The sequence below is a fragment of the Emys orbicularis genome, chromosome 21 (genome assembly GCF_028017835.1).
Source record: "Emys orbicularis isolate rEmyOrb1 chromosome 21, rEmyOrb1.hap1, whole genome shotgun sequence".
Lineage (NCBI taxonomy): Eukaryota > Metazoa > Chordata > Testudines > Emydidae > Emys > Emys orbicularis.
This window is the reverse complement of record NC_088703.1, coordinates 18,832,349-18,845,689: the sequence shown is the minus strand read 5'-3', so window position 1 is coordinate 18,845,689 and position 13,341 is coordinate 18,832,349. Positions and strand designations below refer to the sequence as shown.

Genomic DNA, 13,341 nt, shown 5'->3' with positions numbered 1-13,341 from the left:
GCAAAGGTCAAGTGAAAAAACACAGCTTTTTCTCTGCACAGCACAAAATGAGGACTCTCATTCATGTGTTTCGTTTCTCTAGTGTGTTTTCTCTCTTTTTTTCCCTTTTCCATTGACTATATGTTTAAACTCACTGATGGTTGTGAACTGCGGTAGTCTTACCCTAAGGCAGGATAAAAAACTGCACCTGGACCCCAGTGTTGAATGATTAGCAACCTCCGCGAGGAAATTCCAAACAACCTTCTCTTAAACCACTGCACTCTCCGCTCGGTCTCCTGGCAGCGGCGGCTCCAGGCACCAGCGCTCCAAGCGCGTGTCTGGGGCGGCAAGCCGCGGGGGGTGCCCTGCCGGTCCCTGCGAGGGCGGCAGTCAGGCTTCCTTCGGCAGCATGCCTGCCGGTCCCACGGATTCGGCGGCAATTCGGCGGCGGGTACGCCGAATCCGCGGGACCGGCGGACCTCCCGCAGGCACGCCGCCGAAGGCAGCCTGCCTGCCGTGCTTGGGGCGGCAAAAAGGCTAGAGCTGCCCCTGTCTCCAGGATAGTGCTGCCTCATTTGGATCTGGCCGGGTCCAACCCAGTAAACCGATTAAGTAGAAAACACACAATACTTATTACCTACTACGCAGAACCATCATCCACTCCCCCCCCGGCATAGGCGGCGAGTTCCATACCCACGTGGTGCTCAGGCACCAGCAATATTCAGAGCCGGGGGCCCAGCTCCACCTGTGGCCCCCCCGAGTGTCCCGTGGCCCCGACTTGCTGCCCCCGCTCGCCTTGCCCAGGCCCCGGAGCAGAGCATCTCTGTCTTTGTCTCCTCCAGGCTGCTTCCCTGCAGCAACTGCTGCCGCGGGGTCCTAGTGCCCCCCTTCTCCACTGCCAGGGGAGACTGACTCTGAGCCTGCCCTTCCCCCTCAGACCCTTCCCTTTTCCGGCAGGACCCTCCAGCAGCACAGCCCCCCCCCCCGCCCACAGTCACTGTTCCTGCCCCATGCTGGGCAAGGAGGCAGCCCCATCCCTCACCCCCAGTGAGGCTACAGTCAGGGGCAACAGCAGGGGAGGAGGCGCATGCAGCCCCCCACGGCACACACTGGGGGGGGAGGGGAGGGAGATTCCTGGACCTGAGAGGGGCCCTAGGAGCACATGCAGTGACAGTGTGCTGCTGGGGGGGGGGGCAGGAAAGGGGGGCTCCTCCCCCAGAGCTTGCTGCTGCCAGCAGGGAAAGGGCTGGGGGGCTTCCTCTCTGGCCCCTGCCCCGGAGCAGCCTGCCTGCACCCCAAACTCATCCCCAGCCCTGCCCCACCCCAGAGCCCACACCCCCATCAGAGCTTTCACCCCCCCACCACACCCTCAACCCTCTGCCCGAGCCCTGAGCCCCTCCAGCACCCCAAACACCTTATCCCCAGTCCCAGACAGAGCCCTCACCCCCCACACTCCTACTCTCACCCTGGGCCCCTCCCACACCCCAACCCCCCCATTACCAGCCCCAGACAGAGCCCTCACCTCCTATACCCCTACTCTCGCCCTGAGCCCCTCCCACACTCCAAACCCTTCATCTGCAGCCACAGCCCTCACCCCTGCACCTCATCCCTCTGCACCCCTCCCACCCCCAAACTCCCTCCCAAAGCCTGCACCCCAATCCCCTGCCCCAGCCTAGGGCCTGCACCCCAGACCTCCTCCCTCACCCAAACTCCCTCCCAGAGCCTTGGGCAGGTGTGTGTGGGGGGGTGGAGTTTGGGCTGGGGCAGGTTCTGGGCACCACCAAAATTTCTACAAACCTGCCACCCCTGCCCACCCACTGCCTGGCACACACAACCTTATCCCTGTCACGGATCCCACAATCTCTGTAGCCTCCCCCCCATTTACTTCCTCACCCATCACTTGGCTTTCTTTCCTGGCTCCAGCCCCCTGCGGAACGCAATTCCAGGGCCTCTGTCTCTGCCCGCTACCACCTCCAGTGCTCTGTGGGGCTCTGTGCCCAGCTGCCCAATTCTGCTAAGTTCTTGGGAAAGGCTGAACACGGCGTGCCCAGCCCCTGGCTCCAGAGGTGAAAGTAAGCCGGTCCGGTATGGTACGGTGTACTGGCAAGAGCCAGTATGCCGTGCCGGACCGCACCAGCTTCCGCGGCCAGGATTAAAAGGGCTCAGAGCTCCCCACCACTGCGGAGAGCCCCAAGCCCTTTAAATCCCGCCTGCAGCTCCGGCGGCAGGGCTGGGGCTGGGATTTAAAGGGCTCGGGGCTCCCCTTTAAATCCTGGCCCCAGCCCGGCAAGGCTCAGGGCTTCCCGCAGCTGCGGGAGCCCTGAGCTCTTTAAATCCCAGCTGGAGCTGCGGTGGGGATTTAAGGGGCCCAGAGCTCTGTGGTGGCCAGAGCCCCAGGCCCTTTAATTTGCCCGTGAACCCCGGGGGCTCCCAGCCACCTCTGCAGCTGGGAGCCCTGGGTTGATTTAAAGGCCCTGGGGCTCCCAGCCACAGCTGGTGCCCCAGGGCCTTTAAATCCCAAGAGGCTCTGCCTCTTCCAGTTGATGCCACACCTTTTCCGGATGAGGCCACGCCCCCCTCAGGACTCTGGCAGTACCGCTAAGTCCTGTAAGTTACTTTCACCCCTGCCTGGCTCCCAAGCGAGCCCCAACCAGCCACTCAGTTTGCTCTGCGGTACTACCAGCGGTGCCGGAAGGGGCACATCGTGCACGGCCAGCCCCTGGCCCTACCATGAGCTCCCAGCACATTGGGCAAAGTTTGCACAGACACATGCATGGCACAACAGTGGCTGCAAAGGCACCCCATGTGGACTGCCCCCTTCCTACAGCTCCTCTGGCACTCCAGCCCCCCGGGACTCTGGTCTCCACCACTGCTTTACAAGGCGGGAATAGTCTCCTTCCTACTCCTGCTGCCCCGAGTTGGGAAGGAGCTGCTCCAGGGCGCCCTCCCTCTTAGGACTGCTGCAGCCCAAGGCCGGGTGATGAACCCAGAGCACCGAAAGTTCCCCAGAGGCACCCGAGGATGTTGCTGGGGCTGGGTGGGAGACCAGACATCTTCCTCCCGCCGAGCTGCACTTGCTTTCCTCGCCTGCAGATCTCCACCTCCTGCTCTCTCACCTGCCTCCCATCATGGATCTGTCACATGTCACCCAAGCAGCCCCGTGAGCCGCTTCCGAGGCAGCTGAGTGCCAGCCCAGGCCACCACGCACAGGGCAGAAATCGTCCCCGCCGTATCCCATCCCGAGGCATTCAGCTGGGGGACCTGGGATGCGAGACCCCCCCACTCACCAGCGCAGTTTTCCCCATAACTCTTAGTACTTTGCAATCGACTGGCTACTCGGTGGCACCTGCATGTTCAAGACACTTTATTGGTATTCACAGTGTTAACCTACGGTGAAGCACAAGAGGTATCTATTTTTAAAAGGCTGTATGCAAAATAGGATCTCTTTATAGGTTAGTATATTAATTATCTCAAACTCATTAGCATATATGTCACTTAGTTACCATGCAATTCTGTGGTTAAAGTGTGTGCTAATGGCCCTATCCTAAAATTATAAATGATCTGGGGAAAGGGGTAAACCGTGTGGTGGCAAAATTTACAGATGATACAAAACTACTCAAGATGGGTAATAAGCAGGAAGAACTGGAAGTGCTAATAAATAAATACAACTATGACATTGTTGGCATCACTGAAACTTGGTGGGATAATACACATGATTGGAATGTTGGTGTGGATGGGTACAGCTTGCTCAGGAAGGATAGACAGGTGAAAAAGGGAGGAGGTGTTGCCTTATATATTAAAAATGTACACACTTGGACTGAGGTAGAGATGGACATAGGAGATGGAAGTGTTGAGAGTCTCTGGGTTAGGCTAAAAGGGGTAAAAAACAAGGGTGATGTCATGCTAGGAGTCTACTACAGGCCACCTAACCAGGTGGAAGAGGTGGATGAGGCTTTTTTTAAACAACTAACAAAATCATCCAAACCCCAAGATTTGGTGGTGATGGGGGACTTCAACTATCCGGATATATGTTGGGAAAATAACACAGCGGGGCACAGACTATCCAACAAATTCTTGGACTGCATTGCAGACAACTTTTTATTTCAGAAGGTTGAAAAAGCTACTAGGGGGGAAGCTGTTCTAGACTTGATTTTAACAAATAGGGAGGAACTCGTTGAGAATTTGAAAGTAGAAGGCAGCCTGGGTGAAAGTGATCATGAAATCATAGAGTTTGCAATTCTAAGGAAGGGTAGACGGGAGAACAGCAAAATAGAGACAATGGATTTCAGGAAGGCGGATTTTGGTAAGCTCAGAGAGCTGATAGGTAAGGTCCCATGGGAATCAAGACTGAGGGGAAAAACAACTGAGGAGAGTTGGCAGTTTTTCAAAGGGACGCTATTAAGGGCCCAAAAGCAAGCTATTCCGCTGGTTAGGAAAGATAGAAAATGTGGCAAAAGACCACCTTGGCTTAACCACGAGATCTTGCATGATCTAAAAAATAAAAAGGAGTCATATAAAAAATGGAAACTAGGACAGATTACAAAGGATGAATATAGGCAAACAACACAGGAATGCAGGGGCAAGATTAGAAAGGCAAAGGCACAAAATGAGCTCAAACTAGCTACGGGAATAAAGGGAAACAAGAAGACTTTTTATCAATACATTAGAAGCAAGAGGAAGACCAAAGACAGGGTAGGCCCACTGCTTAGTGAAGAGGGAGAAACAGTAACAGGAAACTTGGAAATGGCAGAGATGCTTAATGACTTCTTTGTTTCGGTCTTCACCGAGAAGTCTGAAGGAATGCCTAACCTAGTGAATGCTAATGGGAAGGGGGTAGGTTTAGCAGATAAAATAAAAAAAGAACAAGTTAAAAATCACTTAGAAAAGTTAGATGCCTGCAAGTCACCAGGGCCTGATGAAATGCATCCTAGAATACTCAAGGAGCTAACAGAGGAGGTATCTGAGCCTCTAGCTATTATCTTTGGAAAATCATGGGAGACGGGAGAGATTCCAGAAGACTGGAAAAGGGCAAATATAGTGCCCATCTATAAAAAGGGAAATAAAAACAACCCAGGAAACTACAGACCAGTTAGTTTAACTTCTGTGCCAGGGAAGATAATGGAGCAAGTAATTAAGGAAATCATCTGCAAACACTTGGAAGGTGGTAAGGTGATAGGGAATAGCGAGCATGGATTTGTAAAGAACAAATCATGTCAAACCAATCTGATAGCTTTCTTCGATAGGATAACGAGTCTTGTGGATAAGGGAGAAGCTGTGGATGTGGTATACCTAGACTTTAGTAAGGCATTTGATACGGTCTCGCATGATATTCTTATCGATAAACTAGGCAAATACAATTTAGATGGGGCTACTATAAGGTGGGTGTATAACTGGCTGGATAACCGTACTCAGAGAGTTGTTATTAATGGTTCCTAATCCTGCTGGAAAGGCATAACGAGTGGGGTTCTGCAGGGGTCTGTTTTGGGACCGGCTCTGTTCAATATCTTCATTAATGACTTAGATATTGGCATAGAAAGTACGCTTATTAAGTTTGCGGATGATACCAAACTGGGAGGGATTGCAACTGCTTTGGAGGACAGGGTCATAATTCAAAATGATCTGGACAAATTGGAGAAATGGTCTGAGGTAAACAGGATGAAGTTTAACAAAGACAAATGCAAAGTGCTCCACTTAGGAAGAAAAAATCAGTTTCACACATACAGAATGGGAAGAGACTGTCTAGGAAGGAGTACGGCAGAAAGGGATCTAGGGGTTATAGTGGACCACAAGCTAAATATGAGTCAACAGTGTGATGCTGTTGCAAAAAAAGCAAACATGATTCTGGGATGTATTAACAGGTGTGTTGTGAGCAAGACACGAGAAGTCATTCTTCCGCTCTACTCTGCTCTGGTTAGGCCTCAGCTGGAGTATTGTGTCCAGTTTTGGGCACCGCATTTCAAGAAAGATGTGGAGAAATTGGAAAGGGTCCAGAGAAGAGCAACAAGAATGATTCAAGGTCTTGAGAACATGACCTATGAAGGAAGGCTGAAAGAATTGGGTTTGTTTAGTTTGGAAAAGAGAAGACTGAGAGGGGACATGATAGCAGTTTTCAGGTATCTAAAATGGTGTCATAAGGAGGAGGGAGAAAACTTGTTCACCTTAGCCTCTAAGGATAGAACAAGAAGCAATGGGCTTAAACTGCAGCAAGGGAGGTCTAGGTTGGACATTAGGAAAAAGTTCCTAACTGTCAGGGTGGTTAAACACTGGCATAAATTGCCTAGGGAGGTTGTGGAATCTCCATCTCTGGAGATATTTAAGAGTAGGTTAGATAAATGTCTATCAGGGATGGTCTAGACAGTATTTGGTCCTGCCATGCGGGCAGGGGACTGGACTCGATGACCTCTCGAGGTCCCTTCCAGTCCTAGAATCTATGAATCTATGAATCTATAGTTAAGTCCCAGGCAGACTGCGAAGAGCTACAAAAGGATCTCTCAAAACTGGGTGACTGGGCAACAAAATGGGCGATGAAATTCAATGTTAATAAATGCAAAGCACTGCACATTGGAAAACATAATCCCAACTCTACATACAAAATGAAGGGGTCTAAATTAGCTGTTCCCACTCAAGAAAGAGATCTTGGAGTCATTGTGGATAGTTCTCTGAAAACATCCACTCAGTGTGCAGCGGCAGTCAAAAAAGCCATCAGAATGTTGAGAATCAATAAGAAAGGAATAGATAATAAGACAGAAAATAACATATTGCCTCTATATAAATCCATGGTATGCCCACATCTTGAATACTGCATGCAGATGTGGTCATCCTCACCTCAAAAAAGATATACTGGAATTGGAAAAGATTCAGAAAAGGGCAACAAAAATGATTAAGGGTATGGAATGGCTGCTGTAAGAGGAGAGATTAATAAGACTGGGACTTTTCAGTTAGGAAAAGAGACGACTAAGGGGAGATATGATAGAGGTCTATAAAATCATGATTGGTGTGGAGAAAGTAAATAAGGAAATGTTATTTACTCCTTCTCATAACACAAGAACTAGGGGCCACCCAATGAAATTAATAGGCAGCAGGTTTAAAACAAACAACAAGAAGTATTTTTTCATACAATGCTCAGTTAACCTGTGGAACTCCTTGCCGGAGGCTGTTGTGAAGGCCAAGACTATAACAGTGTTCAAAAAACCCTAGATAAATTCATGGAGGATAGATCCATCAATGGCTATTAGCCAGGATGGGCAGGGATGGTGTCCCTAGCCTCTGTTTGCCAGAAGCTGGGAATGGGCGACAGGGGATGGATCACTTGATGATTACCTATTCTGTTCATTCCCTCTGGGGCACCTGGGATTGACCACTGTCGGAAGAAAGGATACTGGGCTAGATGGACTTTGCTCTGACCCAGTATGGCTGTACTTATGTACTCAAACTGATATCAGCTTCATTCCTGTGATTACTATTCAGCATTTTATGCACAATCTCTGCAAAATTATGTCATTGAGAAATTATACTATATGCCATTTTATGTCTTTGGGTTGCTGCTGGTCACTTTACCTCTGCTAATTTAATAGGCCTAATTTATGCTACATTCTTAAGCTAATGTCTTTTAGGTTTGGTCTTCTTGCATTACTTCCTTATCCCTAATTTTATTAAATACTAAATACTTATTCGTATAGTCTGACCCCATAGGATACACTGGGTCTCCTGCTTGCTAGATGAATTCCCCAACTAGCTTTCAGCTATTTTAGGGTGGGACACATGTTTTCACAAAAGACATTGGAAGGTCGTTGGTGTACCCTGCTGTGGAACGGGAAAAAAAAGTCAAAATCATGAAAATTGGGGGGGGGGGGGTAAATGTGCCTGTATGTGCAGCATGTCTCTGTGTGTGTGTATGCATGAGTGTGTATGAGTATATGCATGTGTGTGTGTGTGTGTTTAGGTGTGTGTGTGTTTAGGTATGTTCAAAAACTAAATATTTTATTCAACCCAAACCAAATTTTTTAACCAATTTTGCTGAACTGAAAAAAAAAAAAAGTCAAGTATTCAGTCAGCTCTTCTCTAGGTTAACGTGTAACTTTCAGTGTGACTCCATCTATCCTAAAGAGGGACACAATAGTGCCTGCTAAGTGGTGGGGTTCTCAACAAGTTCATTTAAGTTCCTCTGTTGAATCCGGAAATACCAGGTATGGCAAGCACAGAGACCTGGAAAAGGGAATTTCCATCCCAGGGGAAATTCCAGCATCTCAAAATATATTTTCATCACAAATTAGAATAAAGAGTCAAAATTTGGAAATGTTCACGAACTGGAAATTCTGAAAAAAATTGATTTGGAAACGGGGAAATGACCCTATTCAAATGCTTCATGTTGATAGTGTTGAAAGTGTAATTTTATTAATATATTATTATATTAATATGGAAAAGTCAAAATGAAACCAAAGGGAAATCCTCCGGTTCGCTTTTGAATTGTTTCAAAAGTTTTCTGTCCAAAATATTGTCAAAATCCCAGCTAGGGTGACCAGACAGCAAATGTGAAAAATCGGGACAGGGAATGGGAGCCTATATAAGAAAAAGACCCAAAAATCAGGACTGTCCCTATAAAATTGGAACATCTGGTCACCCTAATCCCAGCAAATAGTTCAATTTTGACAAAGCATCATTTTTGTTTGGAAAACTGTTTCATCAGGGTTGGTTGTTTTTTTTTTTGACCAGCTGTAGTGGGAAGAAACTTAATTTAATGCCAAACAACTTAATTGACTGGGATTTGTGTTACTTTCAGACACACTGAAATAATGATCAAAATGTTTCTGGCCTCTGGTGCACCTGTCTGTGCCACAACCAGGGACTCGTGGCACTCTGGGTTCAATCAAAGAACACAATTCTTTTCTCACATTTGTTTTTTGTTTGTGAACATAATGAGCCCTGTGTGATTCAACCCCAGTGGTGCCCAGTGTGTTTATATCCTGCTCCCTAAGCCGTTGCAAAGAGCTGGTGGTTTACAAGAACTTTTGATATGTAACAAAATTAGAATCAGTCCTGTGCAGATCTGTTTTCTTTTGTACATTGCAGATTATTTTGTGCAAACTGTCTGGAAATAGGCATTTTGTCAACACTGTGAGAGTTACTGGTAAATTTGGATTATCTATCTATCTATCTATCTATCTATCTATCTATCTATCTATCTATCTATCTATCTCCACACCCCAGCCCCATTCCCTCGGTCCCCATTTTAGGATTTTCTATACCACCCATTATGATATTATCTAAACTCCCATAGGCTCCGCATTTGTGGATACCTAGCACTGTACATCTGAAAATCAGGCCCCTCGGATCCCAAACCGGCCATTCAAAAACAGAGCCCTTCTCAAATTAGTGGGTACTTCAGCCCTTAATTATTTTATCAAGACAAAGAGAGGAAGAAAACAATCATCATAAGCCACCTGAAGACTGCATGTTGCACTTTGGTAAGTTTCCTTTACTGCTCTGTCTTTATTCAAGATGATTTCAATGTTGTTAAGCTCAAGGGTAAAATCTTTATAAGCATATGAGTGACTTAGGAGCCTACGGGTGTTTCCACACTGCAATCACGGAATGTGTGATTGCAGTGTAGAGATACCTTTAGTCCTATTTTACCCACTAGTTAATTATCTGGGTTCAAGTATCGGGGAATGGATGGAGGATGAAATTAGAACTAGAATAGTAAAGCCCTGACTTAAATGCAGAGAGAGAAGTGGTGTACTATGTGACAGGAAGATACTAATGAGATTAAAAGGGAAAGTCTATAAAAAGGTGCTCCATCTATTTTTAATGTATGGTGCTGAGTATTGGGCAACAAAGAAGACCCAAGAGCAAGTGATCTGTTCCATAGGAATGCGAGTGTAGTGATGGGTGAGTGAGGAATGCTTAAAGTAATACCAATAAATGGAAGTCACTGGTCAATATTGTCTTATTGTTTTCTGGTACTTCCCTGTACAATGTTGTTAAATGCAAAGTAACGCACATGGGAAAACATAATTCCAACTATAAATACAAAATGATGGGATCTAAATTAGCTGTTATTAGTCAATTGTGGAGTCAGTGTGGAGAGTTCTCTGAAAAGATCCACTCAATGTGCAGCAGCCATCAGGAAAGCAAACGGAATGTTAGGAACCATTAGGAAAGGGATAGATAATAAGACAGAAAATATCATAATGCCACTATATAAATCCATGGTACACCCACTCCTTGAATATTGAATGCGGTTCTGGTTTCCCCATTTTAAAAAGATATATTAGAATTTGAAAAGATACAGAAAAGGGCAATGAAAATGATTAGGGGTTGGGAAAGAGCTTCCATATGAGGAAAAGATTAAAAAGACTGGGACTGTTCAGCTTGGAAAAAAGACGACTAAGGGGGCATATGATGGAGGTCTATAAAATCATGACTAGTGTGGAGAAAGTGAATAGGGAATGTTACTTACCCCTTCACATAACACAAGAACCCGTGGTCACCCAATGAAATGAATAGGCAGCAGATTTAAAACAAACAAAAGGAAGTAGTTCTTCACACTACGCACAGTCAATAGGTGGAACTCATTGCCAGAGGATGTCGTGAAGGCCAAAAGAATAAATGGGTTCGGAAAAAAATTCAGGAAGTTCCTGGTGTATAGCCAAGATGGTCAGGGAGGCAACCTCTAGGTCAGGGGTTCTCAAACTTCATTGCACCACGTCCCCCATCTGACAAAAAAAATTACTACAAAACCCCAGGAGGGGGGACTGAAGCCTGAGGCTGCCCGATCCCTGCCATCCTGGGTGTGTGTGGGGTAAAGACAAAGCCCCACTGCCACCGGGGGGGGGGGGGGGGGGCTGAGCAGAGAAAAGTGTTGTACCAATAAAAACCAGCAGGATCTTATTAAGAGGGATAAGGCAAAGATGCCACATTTATTGTAAATATAATAATACTATAAAAGATAACAGTAAATAACGTTGTTTGGCTACTTATTTCTGTTACTACTTATTTCTTATACACACACATTATACCTAATACCTATACACTTACACACACATTTACACACACACACATCCATCAGATGTTCTGCAGCTGCTGCATAGTTACCAGTACTGCTTGAGTCTGTGGCTTGAGTTTGCAGCTTGGGTTCGTAGCTTGTGGCGGCTAACTGGCCAGGAGAGCCGGGCACAAGGACGAGCTGGGTCTCTGTTGGGCATGCACCGATACCCTTCCATGTTGGCAGCAGAATGTTACCCTTCTCCCAAAGTTTTTTATCTCACCCATCCTTTTTGTAGGCTTTAGTTTGAATCCAGAGTCTATAGGTCTTGCTGTGTCACGCTGCCTCTGGGTTTGGTGATTGATCACCCGTCAATTGCAGACATGACTTTCAGCCTGGGACCGGGCTTTGATTTTTCTTCTATTGTACCTTTTCTTTTTAGGGTGGATTCTTCTTACTTTGTTAGGGCTCTTGTCTGCAGCTTCAGCCGTTGATGTTTGAACTCTATTTAATCAGGACAGGCTGGGGCTGGAGGTTGATTCCATCATTCATACATACCTCATTCACACATTTAAACTAAACTAATAAGATTACACCAGGGTTTGCAAAAATGAAGGTTGCAGCAAGCCCTTACAAAATGGAGTAAGCATTTTAAAATGGGGTTTGAATTACAATATGGCAAATAGTGAACAGAAGTTACAATATAGACAAGTATAGTAAATGGTGAACAGAAGTTACACTACTGAAACAGTGCAAGTCTCAGTGATTTAAGCAGGAATTGGATTGATAGTGAAACTTACAGAGGCAGCTGACTGAACAGCTATGGCTCTTAACAGGCATCTGAATTGTTATTTAGCCAGTTATTGGGGTAACCGGTTTTATGAATGAATATTGTTTCATTCATAAAACTTTACTTATGAAGTTGCATTAATAAAGTGAACAATTAAAAACAATTTCATTCATCAGTCCTACAAAAGCTGAAGCCAAAGGGCTACAACTCCAGGCAGGGGGCCTGTAATCTCAAGCCCTTTAAAAGGTGTCTCAAAAGTTGGGCACCAAAGTCACTCATCACTTTTGGAAGATCTATTTGGCTTCTTGAAGCGATGCACTAAATTAATAATTCATCCTCTTCCCTTGCAGATGCAGCCGAGCAGGAGATGGGGAATTGGACAGCTGAGCTGGGTTTCACGCTCCTGGGCTTCTCTACTTTCCCAGAACAGCACAAATTGGTCTTTGTGGCACTCCTGGCTGTGTACCTCACAGCTCTGGTTGGCAATGGGATGATACTGATCATTGTTCGGCTAGACTCTGGCCTCCAAACCCCTATGTACTATTTCCTCCAGAACTTATCCTTCCTAGACATCTGCTACATCTCTGTCACACTGCCCCAGATGCTGAATAACCTCCTGGAAGAGGAGAAGGCCATTTCCTTCAAGGCCTGCTTTACCCAGCTCTTCTTCCTCATCACCTTCGTGGGAGTCGAGTGCATCCTCCTAGCCATCATGGCCTACGACCGCTACCTGGCTATTTGCCACCCGCTGCGCTATGCCGCCCTCATGAGCAGAAAGACTTGCCTGCAGCTGGCGGTGGCCTCCTGGACCTGCGGCCTTCTCAACTCGGCCCTGCATACGGGCCTCACCTCTGTCCTGCCTTTCTGTGCCTCCCACCACATCACCCATCTGTTCTGCGACATCCCCCAGCTCCTGAAACTCTCCTGCTCGGACACCTCCCTCAACAAGGTGGTGCTGCTGGCCGTGACAGTGCTGCTTGGCGCCATTCCCTTCCTCTGCATCGTGGTGTCCTACGTGGCCATCGCCAGGGCTGTCCTACAGATCCGCTTTGCCCAGGCCCAGCGGAAGGCCTTCTCCACCTGCGCCTCCCACCTGGCCGTGGTCACCTTGTTCTACACCACGTGCATGTTCAATTATAACCGGCCCAGCTCTGGACACCCCTTGTATGTAGACACCCTGGCTTCTGTGCTCTACAATGTTGTCACACCCATGCTGAACCCCCTCATATACTGCCTGAGGAACAAGGAGGTGAAGGCAGTTCTGAAACATGCAATAGGGCAAAAAAATTCCTCTCTGAAAACATGAGAGCCCTAGGGGAATGTCAACACTGGTCCCATCTACACCTTAAATAACAAAGATAAATTATGGAGATACGCCTATCTTGTAGAAGTGGAAGGGATCCTGAAAGATCATCAAGTCCAGCCCCCTGCCTTCACTAGCAGGACCAAATACTGATTTTGGCCTAGATCCCTAAGTGGCCCTCTCCAAGATTGAACTCACAACCCTGGGTTTAGCAGGCCAATGCTCAAACCACTGAGCTATTCCTCCCCCCTATTGGGAATTGTGTCCCTTTCCCTCATTTATCCC

At 47.1% G+C, this 13,341-nt stretch overlaps 1 protein-coding gene across 1 annotated transcript in view; it reads left to right on the top strand.

The window, feature by feature from the left end:
* LOC135893058 (olfactory receptor 5V1-like) overlaps positions 1 to 13,059 on the top strand; it is a 34,809-nt gene extending 21,750 nt beyond the window's left edge. Inside the window, exon 4 of the mRNA XM_065420848.1 lies at positions 12,104 to 13,059. Coding sequence (XP_065276920.1) covers positions 12,104 to 13,059 — 956 coding nt within the window. The remainder of the gene's footprint in view (positions 1 to 12,103) is intronic.
* Positions 13,060 to 13,341: the final 282 nt, after the last annotated feature.